General features: G+C 54.6%; 3 protein-coding genes across 5 annotated transcripts; 1 reads left to right on the forward strand and 2 right to left on the reverse strand.

Moving 5' to 3' along the window:
* Positions 1 to 111: 111 nt before the first annotated feature.
* On the reverse strand, positions 112 to 3,197 carry RPL37A (ribosomal protein L37a). The gene is made up of 4 exons (XM_078866118.1): positions 3,109 to 3,197; positions 1,152 to 1,280; positions 438 to 520; positions 112 to 248 (listed from the first exon to the last, which is right to left on the reverse strand). Exons 1-4 carry the CDS (start codon positions 3,109 to 3,111, stop codon positions 185 to 187), a joined length of 279 nt encoding a protein of 92 aa, XP_078722244.1. The 5' UTR covers positions 3,112 to 3,197; the 3' UTR covers positions 112 to 184.
* Positions 3,198 to 3,368: 171 nt separating this feature from the next.
* On the forward strand, positions 3,369 to 11,734 carry ZNF622 (zinc finger protein 622). 3 transcript variants are annotated; one of them, XM_078866122.1, is made up of 8 exons: positions 3,369 to 3,456; positions 7,103 to 7,460; positions 8,177 to 8,477; positions 8,865 to 9,182; positions 9,727 to 9,889; positions 10,407 to 10,549; positions 11,098 to 11,241; positions 11,389 to 11,734. In XM_078866122.1, exons 2-8 carry the CDS (start codon positions 7,137 to 7,139, stop codon positions 11,517 to 11,519), a joined length of 1,524 nt encoding a protein of 507 aa, XP_078722248.1. In that variant the 5' UTR covers positions 3,369 to 3,456; positions 7,103 to 7,136; the 3' UTR covers positions 11,520 to 11,734. The 3 variants fall into 3 exon arrangements, with proteins under 3 accessions (XP_078722248.1, XP_078722247.1, XP_078722246.1); XM_078866121.1 differs by lacking the exon at positions 3,369 to 3,456 and adding an exon at positions 4,619 to 5,171 and having other exon boundaries at positions 7,109 to 7,460; XM_078866120.1 differs by lacking the exon at positions 3,369 to 3,456 and adding an exon at positions 4,620 to 5,171.
* A 631-nt stretch (positions 11,735 to 12,365) lies between these two features.
* On the reverse strand, positions 12,366 to 25,985 carry SMARCAL1 (SNF2 related chromatin remodeling annealing helicase 1). Its single transcript, XM_078866119.1, has 18 exons — positions 25,608 to 25,985; positions 22,956 to 23,668; positions 22,375 to 22,588; positions 22,206 to 22,256; positions 21,409 to 21,717; positions 20,863 to 20,913; positions 20,168 to 20,351; positions 19,438 to 19,588; positions 18,852 to 19,013; positions 18,376 to 18,441; positions 17,855 to 17,995; positions 17,062 to 17,283; positions 16,468 to 16,538; positions 15,560 to 15,662; positions 15,030 to 15,212; positions 14,781 to 14,881; positions 14,379 to 14,472; positions 12,366 to 13,764 (listed from the first exon to the last, which is right to left on the reverse strand). Exons 2-18 carry the CDS (start codon positions 23,625 to 23,627, stop codon positions 13,570 to 13,572), a joined length of 2,970 nt encoding a protein of 989 aa, XP_078722245.1. The 5' UTR covers positions 23,628 to 23,668; positions 25,608 to 25,985; the 3' UTR covers positions 12,366 to 13,569.
* Between the last annotated feature and the right edge of the window lie 309 nt (positions 25,986 to 26,294).

A 26,294-nucleotide genomic window follows, 5' to 3' on the forward strand; every position in this document is an offset into this window, starting at 1 on the left:
GGGGGGGAGGCAGCAATGTTGCTTTGCCAATTCCCAATTCGGTAATTTGCGAGCAATGATGCAGAAATGAAGAGCACACTGCACAGAACAAAACACGCACAGGCACTGACGCTGGTTCATATACACTTTATTGTGATCTCCCTGGTGTACGTGGATGGTGGTGTGAGTAGTGTGGGAAGATCCCTCACTGGTCCTTCAGCTCACGCAGGCGGCGGATGGCAGACCTCACCGTGACGGCCGAGGTCGTGCTGGAGGAAGGAACGGGCAGTTACACACATTAGGTGACATCGCAATAAACATGTCTAAATCTATCCTAATAATACACACCTTGGTCATTTTCAAAATAATTATCTTTGAAAATATGGCTAACTTACAGAAAACGACAAAGAATGGTAAGCATCTTAGGGCTTTGGATCAACATAGCGTGCAAGACTTACTTGTAGGTCCATGCACCTCCCGCCACGGTCTTCATGCACGAGCCGCAGTGCCAGATGCCCACCGCCCTCCTCTTCATCTTGGTCTGGATTTCACAAGGACAGCACAAGCACCACAGGTACAGTCAGCGAAAACCACCGGTCAGGGCACACAGTTAACAACAATCTTCACTGGTCGTGCATTTATCATGAGCAACCACGGCAAATTGGTAGGGCAGAGGAAGCGATGGGAGTTCTATCTAGCAAATGAAAATGTCTAGAAGAGTGTTTAATGAACAGTGATCGGTGTACACTGGGACTACAAACCCTGGGTTAGTCACGTGTAAAGTCTGAAATTGTAATTGAAAGAAGCCATATCCCATTTACCCAGACAGCCACTCCTTGGGGTACGACGTTTAACTTTCTATCGGTCCTTTCAAGTCTTGCCTTATTAGCCGATGACCTGTTATTGTAGTTGTGGTCGGTTTAAGGGTCGAGACAGTCGTATCCGAGACTGCTTTGTCTGCCCTGCCACTGCAAGGACAGTAGTCCAGGCCCAATTTTATTCGCAAAAAAAACCTGTTGAGGCAACCATTGCAGGTGACGACCACCACCCAATTGCAATCTTGACCTTTGCAGGCTGGCACTCACTACTTGATCCAACCAGCCCGAGCGTTAAAAAGCCACCGGATATTGCCCAGCCGTGCCCCGATTGCCACGCGGGTTGGCGCCCCTCACCTTGCCGCAGAAGGAGCACGTGTACTTGGCGTGCTGGCTGATCTCGATTTTCTTCACCATCTTACGCAGGGACGCGCCGTACCGCGTGCCATACTTGCCCACAATGCCAACCTTCTTCGTGCGCTTTGCCTAACGGAGAAAGCGAGCCGAAGGAAAAGAGCACACATTACGTTATTTTGCCTGAACACGCAGCGTTCTATATCCACCCAGATGATTCGCACCAAGGTCACATTACGACAAACTTCACAAACAAAACAATATTCAAGTTTATACTTTACTCGCCCTTGAATGGGTTATAAGAACAATTGCCACCCATAAGTCTACAATTACCTATGGCACGCTTTCAGCACGAAGATGTTAGGCAAATCGAATACGTCGCAGTAGACAAAGGCTAAAGGATCGTTTTCTAACGAACCACACCACCAAAACGGTTTACGTACAACAGTAAACATTAAGGTCTGGTGGGTTGGAATACCCCACACATCGGCAATTTACTGCATTGCAGATTAAACATTCAGTTTAACACAGGCTTTCGCGACCAATATCATCCATAAGAGGGTTTTTTTGGTTAGATCGCGTAAATATATAAACGTGTCGTTAAAACCCGCCACAGCCAACTAGTAAGGGTTGTCACGGAAACAGAACGTGCCAATTCGTCACTAGTACAGCACTAGTGCATAGTGTAGTGTATAGTGTAATAGACTAGTACAGCACACCGGTGTGTTGGAGAGCCAAGTCACAACATTTACAATCAGAGTACGACGTTTCGCTAGTAATTACAACTAGCTTCATCAGGCGACAGCCAGATTTGTGCTGTACTAGTAACGAATTGCCATGTTCTGTTTACGTGACAAACCTTACTAATCGGCTGTGTCGGGTGGTGGCGGGTTTAACGACACACTTATATATTTACGCGATCTAACCTAAAACGACCTGTATTATGGCGATGAAACATTGTCGACACAAGAGAAAATTATTTAAATCCGCGCAAAAAACGTTAAATATATTATTCAGATTCCTGATCGCATGTGGTGAGCCATGTGCACATAGTTCCAATCAAGGACCCAGCGAGGAATCTTTTTGAAGGGAGACCTACGGCGACTCTCTAGGCAGGTTTAGGAAGCGCACAGTCCTTGGGTAAATCCACTGCTGGACGAGGACATGATCGCGCCAACACGCACGTCTTGTGCTGCTACTCCCCCACGCCAAGTTGGAAGGTGTCGAAGCATCACGAGCACCACGGTACAAGGGTAGTGTAACTACTGCATCGATCCCCAACGGAGTCCCGCGGCCTCTATGATGCGTATGGCGCTTTCTGCCCAGAGCTGCTGGACACGCGGTTTCTTAAGACGCCATCGCCACTTGCGGTGCGGCCTGCAGCCAAACCGGCTACTTGCGAGCTCAGGGGCTGGCGGGTTGAATACATTCTCGTACAACTAGGACATAAATCGACACCGTGGCCGTCTAAGCCTCACTCGCAACCCGGCGAAGGCGTCCGTCACCATCGATCGTTTCACCGCGCAACACAAACAGGCGATTAATCGCAGGGTCGTTAAGAGGCGGACTGCTTTCATCCCACAGTGGAGAGACCACGGCGAAAACAACGCACATATAAAACTCGCACCAATGAATAACACATCGCGGAACGTAATCGGTAACTAAACATCGTGTAACTATAAGCAGTATAACTATTTATCAACGCGTCCATTGAACCACAGGCGAGGCCTCAACAAGTTGACGTCCAATGGCCGCGAACCCAGGGGGCCTACCGCCCTCGCATCTAAGCCAACACCGATGTCGCTAAAACCAAGACACTCCGACAATAAATAGCTGCACACAGTCGCGAAACAAGGCGGCGGCGACATTCCGAGCACGCGAGTTCCCGCGAGGAGAGCTCCATGGCCGAGGATGAACGCGGATCGCGAAGCCTCGGATGGCCGCGGACGTAGAAACCTACCATGGCGGGCGGCTGTGGCGGAAAGAAGGGGGTCCTCACTGCGCATGCGCGACTAGGGGCTCCTACCCCGTGACGTCATCACGCAAGCTCGGCCGCTGGTGTATCGCAAGATGACGTCATCACGCGTGGCAATATTATTCACGTGCCGACGTCATCACGCGAGCTCAAACGTGATGACCTCATCAAAGTGTGCTCCAGCTCCAACGTAACAAATACTTTTGAGATTCCGCGTTGGCAGTGGTGCACAAAAAACAATAACACGCGGTACATTCGTCAATAACACGGAGACCTAAAAGCAACCATATAATAGGCGACGTTTCGAGCAAAGGCCCTTCACTGCACACAGAGGTAAGGCCAGAGAGAACGCAGCAGCGTGTAGTGGATGACGTCATCGCGGTTTAGAAACCCCAGCGCGTGCGCACCGAAGCCAAGCGCTCGCGCGAAGCGATTGGTCCGCAGTCACACCACGTGCCCCCGATCGCCGTACCGGATTGGCCAGCGGGGCCGGCTGGCGCCATGTGCAGTAGGGATTTGAGCTCGCGGACTCGTGCGGCTGCGACCCGGCCACAGTGGCGCTGCGTCACCACCTCAAGCGGCGCGCTGCCTCACAGCGCTCTCTCATAGCGCTCCCATCTCTCTCTCATCGCCCTCACAGCGCTCTCTCATAGCGCTCCCATCTCTCTCTCATCGCCCTCACAGCGCTCTCTCATAGCGCTCCCATCTCTCTCTCATCGCCCTCACAGCGCTCTCTCATAGCGCTCCCATCTCTCTCTCATCGCCCTCACAGCGCTCTCTCATAGCGCTCCCATCTCTCTCTCATCGCCCTCACAGCGCTCTCTCATAGCGCTCCCATCTCTCTCTCATCGCCCTCACAGCGCTCTCTCATAGCGCTCCCATCTCTCTCTCATCGCCCTCACAGCGCTCTCTCATAGCGCTCCCATCTCTCTCTCATCGCTCTCACAGCGCTCTCTCATAGCGCTCCCATCTCTCTCTCATCGCCCTCACAGCGCTCTCTCATAGCGCTCCCATCTCTCTCTCATCGCCCTCACAGCGCTCTCTCATAGCGCTCCCATCTCTCTCTCATCGCCCTCACAGCGCTCTCTCATAGCGCTCCCATCTCTCTCTCATCGCCCTCACAGCGCTCTCTCATAGCGCTCCCATCTCTCTCTCATAGCGCTCCCATCTCTCTCTCATCGCCCTCACAGCGCTCTCTCATAGCGCTCCCATCTCTCTCTCATCGCCCTCACAGCGCTCTCTCATAGCGCTCCCATCTCTCTCTCATCGCCCTCACAGCGCTCTCTCATAGCGCTCCCATCTCTCTCTCATCGCCCTCACAGCGCTCTCTCATAGCGCTCCCATCTCTCTCTCATCGCCCTCACAGCGCTCTCTCATAGCGCTCCCATCTCTCTCTCATCGCCCTCACAGCGCTCTCTCATAGCGCTCCCATCTCTCTCTCATCGCCCTCACAGCGCTCTCTCATAGCGCTCCCATCTCTCTCTCATCGCCCTCACAGCGCTCTCTCATAGCGCTCCCATCTCTCTCTCATCGCTCTCACAGCGCTCTCTCATAGCGCTCCCATCTCTCTCTCATCGCCCTCACAGCGCTCTCTCATAGCGCTCCCATCTCTCTCTCATCGCTCTCACAGCGCTGCCTCTTCCATCTCTCTCTCACATCGCTGCCTCAACTCACGTCTCTCTCCCATCGCTCCCTCACATCGCTCTCAACTTTCTCCCATCGCTGCCTCATCTCTCATCGCTCCCTCTCCAATCTCTCCCCCCTCTCTCTCCCATCGCGCTCCCATCTCTCCCTCTCATCTCTCTCCAATCACTCCGTCTCATATCTCTCTCATCTCCCTCTCCCATCCGTCTCGGTCGAGTAGACTCCACTCAGTGGCTCTCCTAGCCGACAACTTGAGCAGCGCTTGGGTCGTCGTGGGGACGACGACTTAGAGAAGCAGCAGCAGCTGGTGCTGGTGGTGGTGGTGCTGGTGGTGCAGCAGTAGCTGGTGGTGCTGGTGGTGAACGTCTCCCGCAGAGGCGCCGCGTGGAGTGAAGAGGAGCCGGGTGAGGAATGGGGGGGGGGTAACGTGGTGATGGATGAGAGGGTAACGTGGTGAGAAGGGGGAGTAACGTGGTGAGGAATGGGGGGGGGGGGGTAACGTGGTGAGGAATGGGGGGGGGGGGGTAACGTGGTGAGGAATGGGGGGGGGGGGTAACGTGGTGAGGAATGGGGGGGGTAACGTGGTGAGGAATGGGGGGGGTAACGTGGTGAGGAATGGGGGGGGAGGTAACGTGGTGAGGCATGGGGGGGTGGTAACGTGGTGAGGAATGGGGGGGGGGGTAACGTGGTGAAGAATGGGGGGGTGGTAACGTGGTGAGGAATGGGGGGGGTAACGTGGTGAAGAATGGGGGGGTGGTAACGTGGTGAGGAATGGGGGGGGTAACGTGGTGAGGAATGGGGGGGGGGGGGGGTAACGTGGTGAGGAATGGGGGGGTAACGTGGTGAGGAATGGGGGGGTGGTAACGTGGTGAAGAATGGGGGGGGGGGGGGTAACGGGTGAGGGTCTACAACAGTGGAGTCGTGAGTGGGCTCTAGAGAAAACGGCCGCTGTATAGGGGACACGAGAGTGAGTGGTGGTCCAGGCCTGGTGGTGGGCCACGTCCGTAGGGCTCCGTAATCCCACGTGTCCCCTCAGGAGGTGGTGGAGCAGGCGAGAGGTTTGGGAGACTCGTTGTTGGCTGTAAAGCCTCGGCTCGACTCTGTCTGTGATGGCCCAGGAGTTGTTCTAGAGGAGACCTCATCCCACGGGCCAGAACACACAAAGTTGTACAGGGCCGGCTCCTGGAGAACCCCTCGACTTTTTCGAGATAGGTAGCGGCTCGGCTGAGCAGGGTGGGCGGGGGTGTAAAATAAATAACAAGCTGCACATAAACTCTGTTACCAAAGTGAAATTATCACTTTATCATTTGGAAGCCTTGCCCCGAGTCTTCACACTCCCCCCCCCCCCCCAGGAGAGTTAATTCGTCGCGATGTGGCCGAATTCCACGACGACTTGAAGTTGAGCAACTTCAATGCGCTCAGGAGTCTCACGGGGCTGAGGGTCATTGCCGCTGTCGATGGCGAGTGGCGTCGCCGTGATTCACTGCCCTCTTGCACCTTGCCGCTGTTTAACGAGATCGCTATCCCCCGCGACATGAGATGGCATTGACGTTTGCCAGAGATTGGCACTTTCATGCTGCGAACATTTGCTTGCGATTCATCTTCGTGATTGACATTCAGCTGTGATTGACAAACTTACGGTTGATGTTCAGCTTGAGTTGAAGCTTTCGTGACTGCAGGAATCTATACTCTATGGTTCTTTCGGCAAAGTCACGTAGGTAGAAATAAAATAAATCACGACGTTTCGGGCGCAACACAAACTTTTGCCTGATGACGACCGCTTGTGTGGCGATCGAAACGTCGTGATTTGATGTATTTTATTTCTAACTACGTGACTTTACCGAAAGAACCAAAGAGTATGATGTTCAGCTGTTATGGACATTCTGGTGTGATGCATATTTGCCTAAGATTCACATTCTCGTATGATTGATAGTCTCCTCTGAATGACCTGATCTACATCCCGCTATTATTCGTTCTTCTTTACAAATTTTTTTTTTTATCTTTCCCAACAAGTCATCATTACTGTGCTATTGGCATCAAAAGTATCCATTCAAATTCATTCCAGTGCAGTGTAATGTTTAAATGTAGTTGTGTTGTATTTTTTAACCTTGTCTGCAATCACTTCCTGAGTTATCTCAAATTTCCTTTGCTTCAGCGCCTTGCTGTACTGCATGAGAGCAGTATAATTAACGATGATGTAAACCTTCATTTTTCACGGGAGTGGTGGATACCACAGAACTACTTCTGAGATCCCTTTGAATAAGCTTTGGTCCACACAGTCAGTCACGTTGCCATTACTAACAGAGCCGTGCTGTTGACGTTCTCTGGGCCGAAGGAGCAGAACCCGCCGTCCCAAGTGCCACGCCGCCATGTCTGCCTTCACGTGCATGTCCTGCCGCGTGGCCTTCACCTGCGCCGACCTCCAGCGCGCCCACTACAAGACGGACTGGCACCGCTACAACCTCAAGCGCAAGGTGGCGCAGATGCCGCCCGTGACGGCCGAGAGCTTCGCGGAGCGCGTGCTGGCGCAGCGAGCCGCGGCGCAGGTTCCCGGCGCCGTCGTGCATCAGCCGTGCGCCACGTGCGGCAAGGGCTTCGCCTCGCACAACGCGTACGACAACCACCTGCGCTCCCACCGCCACTTGCAGGCCGAGGCACGGCAACGCGACGCGGCGCAGGCTGCCCACGACGAGGTACGGCGTGCGCAAGTGAAGGAAGCTTTGGGCGAGACGCCCCTCGCCGGTGCCCTCCAGCTGCCGTGGCGATCACGGTCGCGAGATCTTAACCAATGTGCCGAGTATGCAGGTCGTGGGTTCCATCCCGACCCTGACGCCTGCTGTATATTTGGAGTCTCTTGCATGTCTCTCTCCCCGTGGTTGCGTGGATTTTTCTCCGGGTCCTCCCGTTTTTCCCTCCACATTTAGAGTATTTGGCCGCGATAAATTTCCACGTCACTTCGTTGAGCTATCTTTTGTGGCCAGGTAGCTTCTGAAAAAGAGCTATATAGCTCAGTCGGCCTTACCTGGTAAAATAAAAATAGTTTATAGTTTTAAAAAATTATAGATAAATCCCAGATTCACACCATTTCCAGATTCTTCACTCAACAACGATCCCTCCCCACTTCACATGAATCCATGTTTGTACAAGAGCTGTTTGTTGGATCAAGTGTTTTTTTTTACATTTTCTTTTTTTACCCATAATACAACCTGAATGTCCTGCCAATGTCCAACCGTTAAACATATAATTCCAATGTTGCAGAGTAGTGCGACGCTTCGTATTTGAGAAGTCAATAGAACCGGATATCACACAACTACCATTGAAGGGATTATTGCCATCGTTCTGATTTAAATGACCGCACAGAGGTGTTGTTCCAGCACTCACAAAATCCCGCGCGTGCCTGCCTGTGCAGGTAGAGCGCATGAACAAGAAGAACGTCGAGAAGGGCCTGGAGATACAGCCGCTCAGCAAAGACGAGATGAACGCCGCCATCCAGCAGGCCGTGTTCAAGGCCTCGCCGCACAAATCCCCGAGCCTGGCCCGTCGGAGCGAGCCCGCCAAGGAAGCCGACAGCACGGCAGGGGCGCAGGCCCCATCCCGGCCACCGCGGCCACCGCGCCTCATGTGGCTGGAGCAGCGAGAGGCACAGGAGCGCAGCAAGGATGGCAAGGTGCCGACAGCGGCGCAGGCCGGGCAGGAGACGGCAGACAACGGTAAGACGTCGCTCGCACTACGTTGTAAGGGACACGGTCGGAGCTGCGTCGTCCGATTATCACGGCGGCACGGTGGCGAGATGTTAACTACCTCGCCTGGTTAACTACCTTACTGCTACGTGGAGCAGTGGATAGAGCATGCTGTTCACAAATTGGAAGGTTGCGAGTTAATATCCCAAGTCATCTCTGGGGTCGATAAAACGAGTACCGGCTTTGTCAGACATAAACCGTGGTCGTCGTAGAAATGACCTCGCTCCCGCCGTAGGAACGCGGCATTCCCACCACCGACGCGGTGCGGTAAGCGGGAGGCGAATGCTCCCATCCCGACTCTCCACTGAGCAGGACACCACTTGAACCTTTTGTTCGTTACGTCTCACCCCGCTACAGATGAGTGGGAAGACCTGGGCACCGACAAAGATGACGACGATGATGACTGGGAAGAAGAAGACGACGAGGACGACGAGGAGGAGGAGGGCGCAGTTGACATGGAGTTGGGAGCGACGACGGAGGGTGCGGAGGGCGCCGTGTTGTCGGCCGACGGGCAGCCGGCCATGGCGGGGACGCTGCCGCACAACCGCTGCTTCTTCTGCCCGCAGCGCTCGCGCACGCACGCGCGCAGCCTGGCGCACATGTCCCGCGAGCACGGCTTCTTCATCCCCGACGTGCAGTTCCTGGTCGACCTTCCGGGGCTCATGCGTTACCTCGGTGGGTCTTGCTCCCGGCGCGAGGGGCCTGGCGGCACTATCTGTGCGAGCGCCGCGTGTGCCCGTGCGTCTTCAGCAGACAAGCCGGCACTTGCTGGCAGACAACAAAATTAATAAATCGGCAACAAAAATAATCACGTGGCCAGTTGTCACAAAATGCTTAATTTTTTTTATTCTCCTTTACATTTTACTGCCTGTCACCAAATAACCAGCAATGTGACTGACCTCATCAGCGAAGCAGGTATCAGTCTGGATAGTGCTTGAATGGGTGACCACCATCCACAAAGGACAGGTCGACTGGGTGGTGTGGGCAGTGCAGCAAATCCATTACACTACTGTACCACGATATCTTGTTTCCTACCTACAACGTGCACCGACTAACGTGGTGCAGTATAGTGAGGCAACCTCCCATGCCACGGGGGAGGCCTTCTGCCGTGGGTTGACAAAAGCGATGTACATTTATTAGTCCACAAACGTGTATTCATAGACTGACAATGCTTCTGTTGCTGTGCCTGTTTCTGATGCTGGTGCCGTTGCTGCTGCAGGGGAGAAGGTTGGCGCGGGAAACGTGTGCCTGTGGTGCAACGAGAAGGGCCGCTCGTTCTACTCGCTGGACGCCGTGCAGAAGCACATGCGCGACAAGGGCCACTGCAAGCTCTTCACGGACGGCGACGCCGCCCTCGAGTTCGCAGATTTCTACGACTTCCGGTAAACGGGGGCAGCCTCTTGTCGAATTCCCATTTCTTTAAAACTGCGTTTTGTGTTGTTTGACCTTCCCCCGCACCTCATATTCGCGCGGTTGGCTACGTACAGTGCGAAAGAAGTTCAACGTACGAGAGGCTGCCTCACAAGGACGAAAGTTGCTCTAACACCTTCCCGTGTCCACGAGGTTCCCTCGCATTCGCCACCTGACGTTACCGTCAGGAGGCTGCGTCACATTGACGGGCTGTGCGGCAGCGATCTGTGTTTGAGTGCAAATACACCGAGGGGGCGCCTTTCGGAGAGCTTTACACGCGCTAAGCGACTTTCATCACGTCCCGAAATTTTTGAAAGGGCACCCCCAGTGGCAGCTTTCCTTGTGCGGCAGGTGTACTCGGCAACATCGCCTGCAATCGCATATCGGTCTTGCTGGTAGCGGGCGACGGTTGCTGCTGCCACTGCTGTTGCGCGTGATCCCGATCAGGTGATCCGAGGGTGATGTTTGGGGTTGCGATCGTTTGTCCAGGCCGAGCTACACGGAGTTCCGGGTGGGAGGGCGCGACGTGGACGGTGAGGACGAGGACAACGACGAGGAGGACAGCAGCAGGCTGGGGGATAAGCAGCTCGTGGAGTACGACGAGACCACCATGGAGCTGCAGCTGCCCTCAGGTATGATTACTGCTACTGCCACTACTACCACTACGCCTGTTTAACTAGGATAGCCTCATTGTAAAATCCCAAGACTTTTTTTCAATAGGGTCCTGCCAAGTGTTCGCAGTAGGTGGGGGCGATGTGCTGCTGTGTGTAATCCCATTTGGAGTAATTTGCAAGTAATTTTTTTAGCATTGGAATGTTTGGCAAATACCAGTTGCGATTTATGTATTTTTATCCATGTTAGGAGACTGGGGAAACTGGGAAATCATACGCAGAACAGGGGGGAGAATTCACAAACCTCACGGAGAAAGGCACCCGATTCAGGAATCGTACGCAGGCCCTGCTTGAACAAATGTTACCACTGCACCGTCCTGCCGCTCAAACCGTCGGCGCAACTTTGGAAATCCACTCGCGTCGTCGTTGTCGCATCCCAAGTGCTGCCTTAATGCCTTCGAGCTCTGGTTCAGCAAAGACATCAGTTAGCAGGTTGTGTCGTTTCGTCGCCCGCCCTTCATCTTTGGTCAAACCTCTGCCGCCCCCGGTCCCCCTTGCCCACGTCACAGGAGTGAAAGTGGGCCACCGCTCCCTTCTGGTGTACTACCGCCAGCGGTTTGCGCCGGGGCAGGCCGTGGTGGTGCACAGGAGCGGCCGTCTGCTGGGCCGCGTCATGCAGCAGTACCGCATGCTCGGATGGAACGGCAACGCCGGTACGGATGGGGGGGGGGTGCAGCCGGGAAGGGGGGGGGGGCTGGGAAACGTTAATAATGGCCATAGCACGATTGGGATTTAAAAAAAAAGAACTCTGGTAAAATCCACTAATCCCGCTAACTTCCGTCGCTTACGATCTCCCGCAGGCGGGGAGGCTGCAATGCGGCGCCAGCGAGACATGCGCTTCCTGCAGCGCCACAAGGCCAAGTGGGCCATGAAGATGGGCATGCGCGGCAACATGCTGCAGCACCACTTCCGCTCGCAAGTGCCGATCTGATGAACGGAGCTCGGACAGCGGCGGCGGAGAGGGACGACGATGGAGGTCGCAAGGTCACGGGTCACGGAGTTTGGTTGATTGGTCGAACCAGATACTGTGTTGTGCAGTTGGAAAGTAGGGTTGCCATGATATAATTTTCCACGATACGATACTGTTATCAAATCTCATGATTTGACGATTATCGCGATATCATTTTCCATAAACATTGTAATTCAGCTTCGCAGTTTTCGTGTTTTATGCTTTGCAGCAAGTCTAGTAGGAATAAAGAATCATTTAAAGAAATGAAACTGAATTTCACTGAACATAAGCTTTTTCTGAATCAACTTTAGAATCGAGAATGCTTCTAAAGCACACGCTGAGACTTCAGAAGTCAGTGGGTTTTTTTGCTCCTCTATTTACAGCTTTGAGTCGGTGGTGGAAATTCCACATTCATCTAGCGGGAGTGAGTCTATCCATAGGACAACTACCGTTGACTTTCCGACAGTGATACCAATTTGACCAATACCAGCAGCATGATGGGTTGAGTCGACCCCCAACCAAGATTAGAACCTCGCTGCGTTCCAATCCATGAGTCGTGCTCCCTCAACCACTGAGCCACCTGCAAAGTTGCGCACCGAATAATCACGTGGACTGTGAGCTTGTTGATGCCACATCACCAATTACTCCGCAAAACATGTTTTCAAAGCACTCGTTTAATAAATAGCTATTCACAAAAGAAAACAAGAAAGATTCAACCGACAAGGATAATCCCGATACAACGGTACGTTTAGAAACAGCCGTCGGGTTGTAATTACGACAAGGATAATGGTAATTATATATTATGTTTAGTATCGTCGGCTTGTGGCCAAGCATGTTGGAAAGTCGTGGGTTGTTCCATGCGCCTTGTGTCGGTCGCATCGTGCGGTGGGAGATGAGCGAGTGTGTCGCACAGCCAAGTACCACCACGGCCGGGGTACTCGCCTCCGTGTGGACACACGCAGCCCGTGTACCGGCCATCGATTAAAATCCTTGCACATTCCCCGTGGAGGTTTTCCTCTTTCTCTGGAGGTGCTGCGGCACGTATTCTTAGTCACGGCTTGGCTCCGGCCCTGGGCTCAAGCGAGCCGTGGCTCAAATCCACGCTGAACATGAGCCAGCTCTGAGCATTGTCCCGGCCGTGCTGAGGATTTCCATGAGCGGAGTTTGAGCCGTGGCCGAGGCCTCCATGCATCTTGGGAAACAGCCGAGCCGCTTTCTAGGCCGAGCCAGAGCAGCCTTGACTAACAGTACGGCCGTGGAGGTTCACACATTTTCAGAGCCATGCCTTTTTTCAACTTCACGTCACTGTAGCCAGCCGCTTAATTCTGTGAAATGGGTCCGTTTTTTTGGTAACAATGATTGGGGCATGTGATGGTAGTCCGTACTACGTGCAGTGTCTTTTACAGATGTCACTAGGCAGCAGCAGACAAACGTGTGTGTGTGTGTGTGACCGACAAACAAAAGCCACAGGACGGCATCGTCGCCGAGACGAGACTGGATCAGCTGTGAAGGGGTTAATGGGAAATGTACCTCTTACACCCGGCAGTGGCGGCAGGATTAGAGGGTCACACCTGGTCTTGTGGAGTCGGTCGCAATGCAGCCAGCCCGGGATAGTTCCACATGAACTCTCCGTGGAAAAGGCTTTTATCTTGGTCACGGCTCGATGTGCAAGTGCCAGGTCCCTGTACTGGTTGAATGATGGCAACACTATGTTACACGCGAGTTCTCGCAGCCACTGGCAGGTGGGAGATTCACGGCAAAAGTGCATGGCGACGAAACGCTCAACACGCGGCCCAACCCGGAAAACCGCACTCGAGCTGGGCAGGTGGCTGTGCTGCTGCCAGATGGGAGGAAGTAATTGACTAAAATCACAAATAATACAAAAATATATACATTAACATTATGAATGGAGAAGATTCAAACATGTAATGCTTCAACACACACCACTGCAAATATACAAATAAACACAAACAGCAACCTGTACAAAACAAACGCATTTAAAACTTAGGCTTTCAACCTTTTGAATACTTTGTTACTTTTTCTGAAACCAGTCTTCGATTTTCCTTTTCTTGCTGGGGCTCTCTGACGTGCTGGCTGTCGCCATGGCATCGGTTGCCGTGCAGCCCCCGTCCTTGGCGTGGTCGTCCATGGCGGCAGCCAAGGCGGCGTCGTCGGGCTCGTCCCCGCACAGCCACAGCAGCTCCATGATCGACTGCTGCTTGGGGTCCTTGAAGGAGAACGTCAAGGCGGGTCAGCGCCCGGGCCATTGGTCACGTGCAACTTGGTTGCATGCAATTGAAATGCTTACTTGTGGACGTCCGGTCGCAGAGACGTTCGCTGAGTTTCGGGCAACACCTAATTAATTTGACCGTATCATGGGACCTCCTTTGCCAGTACCAAAATATGAGAATACCCCGAGCTCTCATTACTCTGATAGTGGTGTTGTCTTTGTGCTGTACGCCTTTTGGCGTCCTCTGGTCTAACACCTTTTGAGACTAGGCTCCAAAGAAAGCTGTCTCTGGTGTGGACCAATCAGTTTCAAAGACAATACATATATTATCAGTGTTTTTTGTTTGCATTCTGACCACAAGTATTGTGGTTAATGCAGACATGATTCCTTGTAAAAGGTTTCAGTTTGGTGTTTTAACATCTCAACATCTGTTTTGTTACCAGAAAAAAAGGGAAAACCTATTCTCTTAATTTTACCGGTTTTCAATTCGGGTTAAGTCCCCGAGAGCAACGCAACTTTACACGAAAGATAAATTCATACTGGATCATCTTCGCCAGCGTTAACGAGCACTTAACACCGCGTGGGAGGGGGGGTGGTGGCGGCAGCGGCACCTTCACAGAGTAGGCTGTGGACTGCGTGTTCTTGAAGCTGTCGCCACAGAGCCCGGCCTCGCCCAAGATCCGCAGCTTCTCCTGCACAATCGGCCTTCACGCGCACATGGACACACAGGCCTCCAATTAGCACGGTTGTCTAGGTACAGTGTGAAAGAAGTTCAACATTCATAGATACACAGACGACGCCGTGGCTCGCTGCTTACGTGCACAGCCCTTGTGTCAATCCACTGCTGGATAATGACCTCCCCACAAGCATTTAAAATCCACTGGCCCCTGGTCATGTCTATCGAGCCATAATATAGATATAAAACCTTTATACACTTAAGTCTATTTTTGAAAGGTGGTGCTCCGAGGGAGATTGTGAGCTAAGGAGGGTGGCTGGGGGCGCGCGGTGCCCACCACAGGTAGTCGTCGGAGGTTCCGCGTGCCACCAGGTAGTGCACGTTCACGCAGCACAGCTGCCCGATGCGATGCACGCGGTCCTCCGCTTGGATCAACACCTGCAGCGCATTAGAGACAACCCACAATCATCCAGCGATCCAACCAACCACAGAGCCGCAGACGCATGTGCCGTCGTCATCGCCGTCGTCATCGCCGTCGCAGCTGTCATCACCGTCGCAGCCGCCCTCACCCACGTGATCCACCTACCCCAGGGTTCCAGAAGAGCTCGGAAAACACGACGAGGTCGGCGGCGGAGAGCGTGATGCCCATGTTGGCGGCCGTGATGGAGAGCACGGCCACCTTGATGGCGTCGTCGCGCTGGAAGCGTTCGCACAGCGCTTGCCGCTCGGCCGAGGCGGTGCTGCCGTCGATGCGAATGTGGCCCACGCCCTGGCGCACGGAGGAGCGGGAGGGAGGCCGGCGTCACGACGCGATCGGTGCACGATCGGCAACAAAGATGCGCGCGCGTGCACGCGAGCGAGCGGGGACCGTCCGCGGATACGGCGGCCTCCAGGTCACGAATAGCGCGGGAGCGCCATCGGCGTGGAGATCAAGAGCCGGGCCTTCATAGAGGCGGTTAGGAACGGTGGGCTGGGACGTGGCCCAGAACAGGAAGCAGCGGAGGGAAAAAGGTACCAGAAAAACCCCCACAGCATTGGGAAAAAATCCCGGAAAAAGAATGAATTGAAGTAGAATAAGCGTTGAACGTCGACCGAGCTCCGGGGTGGCGCGGCTACCTTCTTGCCGAGGTGTGCGGAGAGCGCGTCGAGCACCACGCGGTGGTGAGCAAACACCAGGAACTTTGCTCGCCCGCTCTCCAGCAGATCGCTCACGTACTCCCTGACGCCGTGACGATGGTGGGGGGGAAAAACGAGTGGAGGTGCATAATAATAGTTCAATTTGTAACGCGCGCAAATTTGCAGACGTAATGGCCGCAACTCAGAGGCGCGGAGCCAAGCTCAGAGTCGCTCGAAAGCGTGATTGTAGAGGTGCGTTTTTAAGTTTCTCTTGAAGGAGGCGATTGAGGTGATGCTGCGAATGTGCAGAGGGATAGCGCTCCAGACTGTTGGGGCTGCCACCGAGAAGCGGCGCATAGACATGACCATCCTGGATCTTGGTATCAAGAGGTCGTGAGTCGCGCTGCGCAGGCATCCCTGCAATTGCCTGCTCACACCCACTGCTGGCAAGAGAGCCAACTCTCAAGGAACCTCTACAGAGCCCCTCGCAAAAGTATTTGGCCTACTCTTCCACGCTGACCAGACGTCGCCGGAAGAGAACCAATATTTACCCACCGCACGTGACATGTCGATTGGCTGACCGGTGAACCCATTTACACCGCCGGGCAGACATGGCGGTAAGTGGGCGGGGGTGAACAAATTGAAGTGGTGACCTCTGGGTAGCAAATCCAGCATCCTTAATCAAGGAACAGCAGCAACTTTATACCAGGAAGGCCCAAGGGCCAAAACACTGCGGTCTTGTGTAGCAGACTTGTGCCAGAAAGTTGCCAAGTAAAATTTACTTGACTTGACACCGCACGACACCAAAAACCTGTCATTAAAGGTTTTTTATTTAGTGGCTATTCTCGTGATTATTATTAGCGTTAACGCGTTCACAGTTGACGATCGTATCGCCGCTGCGTACTCACACAATGGCAGAGACTTTCGCTTCGGCCGTCTTGCTGAAGAACAGCATGAGCGCCTCCTTCTCCTGGGTTTTCTGCAAAGGGCACGGGACCGCACGCGACCGGGTCGCTCAGAGGGTAGCAGAGTACTCAGCTGACACCGCTCACCTCCTGCGATTTAAACAGGATTCTCAAGTGTGGTGAGCCGACAGTGTCAGCGCAGTCGGTCACCAACGACGGCGCTATAAGAAATATGTATCACGTGACATTTAGTTTTCACTTGCTTTGGCTACATTCCAGCTCTGAGAATGAACAATATCAATTGTGACTGTCATGTGACAGACATTACTCTCCTGTGGTGGGGCAGGTTGGCAAGTGCTGCGCCTTACTGTGTTGACCAGACATCACTGGAAGGTATCTCAGAGGTAACTCTGTGATCTCCGCTTCTGTGGGCTATTCTTTCACGCTGAGAGTCGCACCGATCTGCAAGAGTTCCGCGACACCAAAGAGGACACGATCTGCGATGACATCGCGGGGAAAAGGTCTCCGAGTCGGGGAGAGATCGGCGAGGTGACCTCTCGACCCCAGCGAGTTCGCTAGATCCCCCCGACAACTCACCGACTGCTTCCCGGCCCTGTCCATGGCCTTGGCGGCAGCGGCCAGCGCCGCTTTGGCCTTGGCGTCGATGACGCCGGGGGCCACCACCACCATCTTGCGCTGCTTGGCCGGCAGCTGGCTCAGCACGTCGGCCTTGAGGCGCCGGATCATCACCGTCTCCTCCAGCAGCAGGCGCAGCTCCGCCATGTTCGACGAGCCCGTGTAGTCCCAGCCCCACGGCATCTGAGAATGACGACGTTTAAACACATTCTACTGTGACGCGTGCGAGCGTTTTTAATCGCACGCCAATTATCGTTTTCGGTCGCAACCAAACGCATCAATTTGGTCGTGTTGGGTGGTGGAGGGTCTTACGAGGTAAATTTATATCCAGATCGATACGTGGCCTCACCCAAAAATTATTATGAATCAATCATAATAATCACTGTGAAAACCTGCGTGCGAAGTTAATAATACAACAAGCTCGGCATCACATGTACGCTTGACAACATCCGTTTGTCTTTGGGAGTATTTAACAGTGCGGAAGCCGACGGGGGCATTCGCCGGTGTCCAAAAGGGGCAAATTATTCACAGCAGCGCGACCGCAGCGCGGGCTCGTTCACACCCCGTCAGCTTCACTACAGGCTCGTTCACATCGCGTTGCCGTCAATGCCCACCGACGACTACAGAGCCGACGCACGAACACCCTCAACCCGAGTTGGAGAACCGCTCGAGACGGAAGGTGTGTCGCGCCGGCAAAAGAAAATCCATCGCGCGTATCAAGTGCGATGGCGGTCGCTGTGCCACCCGCGCCCACCTGCTTGGCGTTGCAGTAGCGCAGCGCAAACTCGTGGAATTTGGGGAAGATTTGCGGCTGCACGGCCGCCACCTGCGTGTAGAGCTCGGCGGGGCGCGACATGGCCGGGGTGCCGGACAGCAGCAGCACGCGCCGCGCCTTCTGCGCTCACGCACGCACACACACGCACGCACACACACACGTGCACACACACACACACACACGTGCACACGCACGCACAGCAAGACAAACACCCCTTTCCCCACTGGCACATCCGAGCCGGGCCGGCGAGGCGCTCTGACGGCACGGGTGGTTGTTCCACCGGCTATTCGTCGTATCGAGCCGGAACCAAACTGCGATGCGCTACCACCACCTCAAACGGACCGTGTACAACATCTAACTACGAGAGGGGAATTTTTTACCCCTAAAATTTGCAATAGTTTTTGTTTTATCCTGGCCACCCAACGAGAATGGCAGAGGCGCTTTGTGGTTTGTGCTCGGGAGCGTCCGTGGCCCCCGCGGCACCGGGAGAGGAGCCTCACCTTGAGCAGGGGCAAGGCGGCTTTACAGCGGATGGTCTTCACGTTCTTCAGGAAGTGGGACTCGTCCTGGGAGGCGGCAAGAGCAGGGCGCAGCAGCCGGGTCGGTTATTCGTCTCCGGCGGCATCGGGCGAGTCGGGTTGAGTGGTGAATGTCCGACAAGGGTCAGGCGTCATCTCACCCTGTCCACAGGATGGGCTGCCTACCGGTCTTGCGACTGATAGTTAAATAGTTTAATGATAAAGCCCACAATCACCGCAGAGTCTACATCGTGTGGGACGACGTCAAGCCGGTTAGACCACTGAATCGTGACCGCAAACCGTGAGTGGTCACAGGAATGCAGGGAGAGCGAGACGCCAACTGTGCGGATGGAGGATTCGGGCAGCGGTGAGCGACAGGCACGTCGCCAGGCAGATTCACAGGTCCCCGGCCCGGGGGAGAAAGGGGGGGATGGGGGGGGGGCGTGGCGAGGACTCACGGCGATGATGACGGCGAAGCCCTTCTCCTCCAGCTTGCCCTGGATCCTGCTCAGCAGGTCGTAGCTGATGATGTTCACCAGCCCCGAGTTGGGGTTGTCGCGGCCGGTCACCACCACGTTTATCTGCTGGGGGTCTAACCAAGGCAGCCACCGCCGGAACGCCTGCGCACGCACGCACGCACGCGAGAGAGTAACAAACAACCTCCTCCAGAGTCTCAAGCCATCGGTGAGGAGGAGCTTCGTTGGTCAGAATTTGATCAACGATCAAACACATTGGCCGGGTGTAAATAATACCTTGGTAAACGTGGAAAATATTGTCAGGTGGTGGAGGGTTAATTACAAGAACTTTAAAACTTCCATGTGGCCAAGTCCAAAAACTCAAATGGACCACACGGATCACACATCCCTCGTGTAGACTCAGATAGACCGTTGGGCTGGTGCTGCTAGCAAGCACACATTTAGGGCTGGAATGGCACTAGAGGGGGTGGTGTGGCCAGTGCCATTCCAGGCCACCTTTGTATCGCCAATGCTAAAGTTACAGGCTATGCCGGGCTGGGGATGGGGGGGGGTGCTTCACAGGGCGTACCTCTGCCCAGGTGAAGCGGACGGAGGAGGGGGCCACCACGAGCAGTGGCCACTCGGCCCGGTAGAAGGCGGCCACACAGATCGCCTGGATGGTCTTGCCCAGACCCATGTCATCGGCAATCAACACTCGGCCCTCCTGAGCTATGGCGAAGCTGCACACACACACACAGATATACACACACAGACACACGCACACTTCCGTACTAATCTACACACCGACACACAACGACATATACACAACATGCAGACAATAACAAAAGTTGGCAATCGCCACTAAGTGTCCGTGAAGTCACAACAACCGTTGTGCCAGGCTTGGTGCACTTTGAGGCTATCACGTTATGTGTCAACGGGACAGACCCAAGTGTTAAGGATTAACCGAGATGACTGGCAGATGCACCACCTGTGGCTCCCTACTGTGCCAAATACACAGATACACAAACACGCATGCCATGGACATGACGACACTTCCTGTGACATCACATTTGAAAACAAAGAAAAATTGGATCTGAATTTTCCTTTACAGCTTGGGAGCCGTCCATAAATGACGTCACGCACCTGGGGGGGGGGGTCAGACATTTGTGACGAGGGGGGGAGGGGGGTCAAAAATTGTCTAAAATCGCGTGACGTCATTTATGGATGGCCCCTTGGACGGATGTTGGATTTATTTTTGTTTAATCTAAACGCTGGGACCACATCACTCGCACAGGGCCTGGGGGGGGGGGGGAGCTCACTTGACCCCCTCCTGCTGGAAGGGCATGAGGCTGCCCGTGAGGGTCTCCCCCACCGCGGTGAGGTCGATGTCCCGGAAAGGCTCGCGACTCGCCCGGCTGCGCTCAAACTGCGGCAGGAACGTGCGCACCAGCGCCTCCGGCAGGGGCTCCACCTCCAATCCGGCACAGCGGCACAGCTGCGGCACTGCCGTAAGCACGCACACACATTCATAATGATACAGATTCCCCCCTTCTAGCGTTTAACATAATGTCGGGGCAAGTGCTGTTAGCGAGCGCTAATTATGTAAGGCATCGCACGGCACACAAGGAGACAGTGTGGCTTCTATTGCCACGCCCGGCCTGGCCCGCCTTTGTCATCCCAGTCCTGATGCTTTATACGACGCACCGGGTACGAGGACAGGCCGAGGACTCGCCAACGATGTTAGCCATGGCAGAGAAACAAACTCAGGAAACAGGGAAGTGCAATAACCACGACACTAGCGCTGCACACACCTGCACACAGCCGTACACACGTGCCCATCAACATTGCCCCACAGCCTGCATCGAGCTGCTGTGCTTGGTGGTCACCCAGCCAGGCGCTATCCAGGCTCAACCCAGACTGGCTTCCGAGATCTGACGAGACCGGGTGACTTTGTCAGGGTAGGCCAAGTGAACTGCAATCCGAATGAACCTGTTCTGTGTGTGCGATGACTCACTCAGCTCGCAGTAGTCCTCCAAGAGGAAGTTCCACTTCCGCGTGACAGCATCTGACAGTTTCACGAGACAGACGAGTGAAAACACAAACGCAGGAGTCAGGAGTGTTGGGAGTGCAAGCTGCGTGTCACCGGCCAACACCGTAACTATACACCAGCCTCCAGGGCCGCACGGCCTGGAGCATCTGAACTCGCAGTAACCCAGAAAATAAATGAGATTTCCAGCCATTCTTCATCTATCAAATGAAATTTGGTTCTGCGCTAAATTGTGCCTAAAAACAAACATCAGTTTTGACCACCATGCGACAAAAAATACTCTCATGACAGAGCGAGTGGAAAGTGCCGCTCTCGATTGTGTGGAACAGAAATCACTTGAATGATTCTCAGAGGTAGCTCTGTGATATCCACTTCCAAGGGCTATTCTCTAGCACTGCAAAAAAATCGGGATGGATTCTTTGTCACGTGACACGACACCAATAATTTTTTTCAACTACTTCAAATATTTCCTCACGCTCCCTCGGCGAAAACACGCCGCGCACCGGCACTCACCGTAGCTGCGCGACTCGATCTGCTTGAAGATGCCAATGGCCTCGGCGTGGTACGTGACGTCCACCTCGAAGCGCGAGCGCCCCACCAGCACGCAGCGCCCGCGCGCCGTCACCGCCATGCTGGGAGGCTTCTTCCAGCCGTGTCCCACGAGCATGATGGTGCTGGCCGTGCGGGGCAACCCGAGGCCCCTGCTGGGCCCACCTCCGCCACCCGTTGGGGTGCCATCCGGCTGCTGCTGCTGGAGCCCTGGGCACTCGCGCCCCTCCAGCGGGCAGATCTCCACGCCCGGGATGTGCTGCGCTGCCGACACTGTGCGGTGAACGAGAAATCAATGTCAATTAATTTTATGAATTGAATGAAACTAGTAGGAAACAATTATTTTCTGTAATTAATTACCCAGGTTCCTCTAAAACTGGCGGCCGCCCCTGCACCCTTGCCTCCCGAAGGCAGAAAACCCCCTTAAAAGCCACACCCTGCATGACGCGGCTCATGATGCGATTACCTCCCGTCCAGCGGCACACGTAACAGAGGCGAGACGTTTTCCCAAATATTGTTGCGTTATCTCGCAAGCCACCGCCACGGCACGCTATTGCGTGATGACCTACCATCAGATGCGTGCAGTGGTATAGTGGTTATATTTGTATATGATTAGAAGAGATTGGTTATGATGGAAAGACAGTGCATCGCAGAGGACAGGAGCTGAGAAACACTCGTCTGTAGAGCGGAGTGAGAACGGGACGAGGAAGTGAGCTCAGCGCTTGTGAGTGTCGTGCGGAACGTGAGCGGTCCACACTGACTGAGGCTGTCGTGGTCTTCCAGCAGGAAGCTCCACGTCTTCCCTTCTAGGTCTGCAGAAACAGAAGGTCAATGGCCATAGGTCAGAGTCAAGAACAGTGTTACGATTATTACTACCAAGCAGAATCGGGATACATATAACTCAACAGGGCTTACCCCGTGCACACTCACCGTAGAGGCGGCTGGGCACTCGCTTAAACAGGGCGATGAGCTCGGACTTGTAGCCGACCTCAATCTTGAAACGATTGTTGGGAAGCTCCAGGCAGCGGCCTCGCACGACGTTGCGGCGCTGCGGTCCGCTGCCACTCCCTCCGCCCCCCAGCGGCTCCGACACCGGGGGAGTTACAGCCGGCGCGCTGGGCACGCGGGGCTCGCCGCCGGGGCGCTGCCACGACACGCGCACACAACCTCGTTACGCTCGCCCGCACGCTCGCCAGCCGCACGGGCATGTACTTTCACTGTCAATCCACTGCTGGATGAGGGCTTCCCCACGCCATGCGGGTCATGGGGTTGGTATGAAGGCAGTAATGTAAAGATGTAGGAGTATATAAGTACAGTACAACAATGGACTTTGTTGCACTGCCCTCTGCTGTCAGCATTGCTTTGCATGCTATGCAGTGTTTGAGCTTTGGAAGTACGATTTTCCGTACGTTTACATTTTTAGGGGTCCCCTCCAAAAATAGACATCGATGTGCGCCACGCAGTTAACTAACGCGCATTGTGTCGCGGATGCGCTTCCCGACGGAACTCACCGCATTGCTCGCGGAATAAAAGCGTGTCGCTGGCGTAGACGCCGCACCGTTGTCCGCCGGACATTGCAGCGACTTCCTGTCCAGCAGGGGCGGCGTCTGAAACGTTTTCTTTTTCCCGAACGTCGCTTCACCCGGCGCGGCGCTACCAGTGGTGACGGCAGCGGCGGTGCCCATCGGGCTCACGCCGCTCTTCACCGAGTTGATGTTGCTCCAGAGTTTGGCGACGTCAGACGGAGGGAGAAACCCTCCCGTACCCTGTCCCGGCAGCAGTTGTGGATTGCTCCCTGGTGACTCGTGTGGCCCGCTTTGACCACACCGCTCTGCTGCCGCTGAACCACCCACTGAGACCCCCACCGAGACTCCCACCGAGCCCCCCAAGGAGCCCCCCACCGAGCCCCCCAAGGAGCCCCCCACCGAGCCCCCCACGTTCAATGGCGGTTGAGCCGGATTCCCGTTCACACCTTGGTTGGCGCGAACCTCCAAAACTCGTCCCGTGGTGCCAACCAGACCCTGGCCTGTTTGGCCTCCCTGGCTAGCCCGTGGACCTCCCGAGGCGGCCTGCGGGGGCCCCAGCCCCGCGGCCGCCAGCCTCTCGGCACGCTTGGCCAGCGCCTTCCTCCGGTTCTCCTCCATCCTCCGCTTCTGCTCCTCCGTGATTCCCGTGGGCACCATCGCAAAGCTTCAGCTGCCGCAGGGGATGGACGTTTGCCAGACTGCAAGGGCGACAGGATAAGGGAGTATCAGAACTGGTCGTGCTCTCTGTTTTTAAAGATGAATTATATTATGCAGTGGTAAAATACATCTGGTCGAGGGGACCCATATAAACATTCACGTACATATAACATATGACGCCATTATCATCATCATCATCCGTAATCAATCCACTGCTAGAGGGTGTCCCCAAGTTGCCGCGATAGTTCACGCTCCCACGACACAAGAATCTACCCTTGCACACGAACCAATCTCACCGCTCCATCTGATTTTCCATTGTCCATTAGGTATCCAGATGGGGTTAGCGTTATGGTCAATGCAGGTCGGTAAAGGAGGGGGCCCAGGACCGGTTCAGATGTATCACTCGTCAATGATGTTTGCAGCTGCCAGGAATTGGAGTGGATGGTTTGGGCCCTATTAAACTGATTTCTGCCTCGTCCTTCCTGGAACAAGCGTGACGGGAACTCGGCTCCACAACTCCGGCCCCCAACCACGAGGGGCTGGGCCGCGGGGGCCAGGCAGGCCGGTCTCTGGGGCTTCCTCTTTTCCACGCCGCGGGAAAAATGAAGGGTGGACGCGAGCACTATACCATGAGTGGGGATTCATTTCCTTATCGAGGGCTGAATAGGACTTACAATACCTTGATCAGGCCACAAGTTAACATACATAGCTCGCTCAGTCACCGCATTCTTAAGACACGTCTGTCACTGGCCACTAGCAGTGACAAAAGTGATTGAGCGTGCTCATATCAGCAGTGTTGCTAGTTCAATGATATACCCTTCTAGAACCCGATTAGCGCGACCAAAATGCTGGCAGTCACCGTTTGGCACGCCGCATGCGGCCACTGCGGGGCCCGTGCACGTGACCACCCCTTTCTTGCGAGTAGGCCCAAAAACGTCGATCGACCAGAAACAAACAGCACGATCGGAGTTGTAATGAGTACAATAATACGGGGTAAACTGTATGGGTTGACAGGTATGATACACATCAGCGCTGGAGAGACAAAGGCGGTCGGGGGTGGTGCTGGCCACCCAACAACACCCTTGTGTGTGCCGGCCTTGAAAGGTGCTCGCCAACAGCACTTGTCCAAATTGTATATTAAAGGCTATACGGGGGATCTTTGTCTTTTGTGGCCGAGTAGGTGAGTGTGTTGTGAGTAGGTGGAATGTGCTGTGAGTAGGTGAGTGTGTTGTGAGTGGGTGAGTGTGTTGTGAGTGGGTGAGTGTGTTGTGAGTTTGTGAGTGTGTTGTGAGTTGGTGAGTGTGTTGTGAGTTGGTGTGTTGCTAAACGGGCGCGGCACTGGAGTTGATGCGACACAGGAGGATGTGGAGCTGAGTGGATTTGCCAATGACCGGTAACCCAGCGGTGTCAAGATCGGCCTCTGTGCAGGAGGCTCGTGAAGGACGCTGCTGCTGCTGGGCAGCTGGAGGCAGTCACCCTCCAGCAACAGCGGAGGTCAGAGAAGCGACGCTCACAACAACGTGCGGAGCGCCGGGCAGATAAAACACGGCAAGCTGGCACAGTGAAGAGCACAGGTGGTGCATCTGCCAGTCGTCTCAGTCGGTCAACCCATGGTACCTGGGTCTGTCCCATGACCTGCTGCCAGCGGTCGATACTTCACGCGGCCTCAAGGTGCACCTAGCCTGGCACACACGCCGTGGCGGCGTCACCGCCACTCTGTTGCGAACGGCGATTGTTGTTATTGTTGTTGCGACCTACAGCGTGGTGGTTGAACCCAACAGCGCGGATGAGACCGGACTCTCGGTGAATGGTCACAGCAGACGACAGACCGAGTCTCCAACCACGGCTGGGGCACTCAACGAGTGAAGTTCACGGGAAACGACGACCCCGCAAACATCATCACAACACGACGATACCACGGCGCGTAAACACCGCCCGAGTCTACTCATTCTGCCGTCTCGCTCGGCCCGTGTCACTCACCACTGCAGGTGGCCGCGACCTCTCCGCTCCCCTCGGAGCGTCCAGGCCTTCTCGATCCACGGTGCCCCCCCCGGGGTCGCTACCAGAATCAGCAACAGCAACAGGAGAAGCAGCAGGAGAAGCAGCAGCAGCAGGGCGTGATGACAGCCGAATGGGGCTACAGCCGTGGCAGCAGAAGCAACTGCAAGTGGAGGCAGCTGCGGTGGAAGAGTGGCAGGGACTCCTGGCGAGAGTGCAGCAGAATCAATATGAGCAGCAGCAGTTGCAGCAGCAGTTGAAGCGTGGCGAGCTGCGTGAGCTGCAGGAGCAACAGGAGGTGCAGAAGGTGCAGCAGCAGCCGAAGCTGCAGGAGCCGATTGGGAGCTAGGACCGCTTCTCCCGCGCAATACGGGACTACGGCAGCTCACGAGCCCACATCGCGCGCGTGTTTCGCATTTCGTAATTGTCATGTCATTCATCGGCGTGGCGTCGCTCTGCAGAATCTGAATATTTATACGAAACGTCGTGAGAATTTTATTTTATTATGTTTTATTATTTTATTATTTACCTTTTACATGACTTTACCGAAAAAAACAGAAGATGAATCCCTGCAGTCACGAAAGCTTTAAATCGAAATTGAATATTTATAGTGGAGGAATCCGATGAGCTATAAATCTTTTTCTCGCAGAAGTCCAGTTATGTTGAACT

This window comes from Lampetra fluviatilis, chromosome 21 (genome assembly GCF_964198595.1).
Source record: "Lampetra fluviatilis chromosome 21, kcLamFluv1.1, whole genome shotgun sequence".
Classification (NCBI taxonomy): Eukaryota; Metazoa; Chordata; class Hyperoartia; order Petromyzontiformes; family Petromyzontidae; genus Lampetra; species Lampetra fluviatilis.

Excerpts from the sequence above, each read along its gene's own strand:
- RPL37A (XM_078866118.1), bottom strand. Across the intron at positions 521-1,151 it reads CGTGCTCCTTCTGCGGCAAG|ACCAAGATGAAGAGGAGGGC; the intron begins GTGAGGGGCGCC and ends TGTGAAATCCAG. Across the intron at positions 249-437 it reads GGAGGTGCATGGACCTACAA|CACGACCTCGGCCGTCACGG; the intron begins GTAAGTCTTGCA and ends TCCTTCCTCCAG.
- SMARCAL1 (XM_078866119.1), bottom strand. The coding sequence starts at position 23,627 with ATGGTGCCCACGGGAATCACGGAGGAGCAGAAGCGGAGGATGGAGGAG. Across the intron at positions 19,589-20,167 it reads TTCCAGCAGGAGGGGGTCAA|CTTCGCCATAGCTCAGGAGG; the intron begins GTGAGCTCCCCC and ends GTGTGTGTGCAG. Across the intron at positions 18,442-18,851 it reads GCTTCGCCGTCATCATCGCC|GACGAGTCCCACTTCCTGAA; the intron begins GTGAGTCCTCGC and ends GCCGCCTCCCAG.
- ZNF622 (XM_078866122.1), top strand. The coding sequence starts at position 7,137 with ATGTCTGCCTTCACGTGCATGTCCTGCCGCGTGGCCTTCACCTGCGCC. Across the intron at positions 7,461-8,176 it reads CGCAGGCTGCCCACGACGAG|GTAGAGCGCATGAACAAGAA; the intron begins GTACGGCGTGCG and ends CTGCCTGTGCAG. Across the intron at positions 8,478-8,864 it reads GCAGGAGACGGCAGACAACG|ATGAGTGGGAAGACCTGGGC; the intron begins GTAAGACGTCGC and ends ACCCCGCTACAG.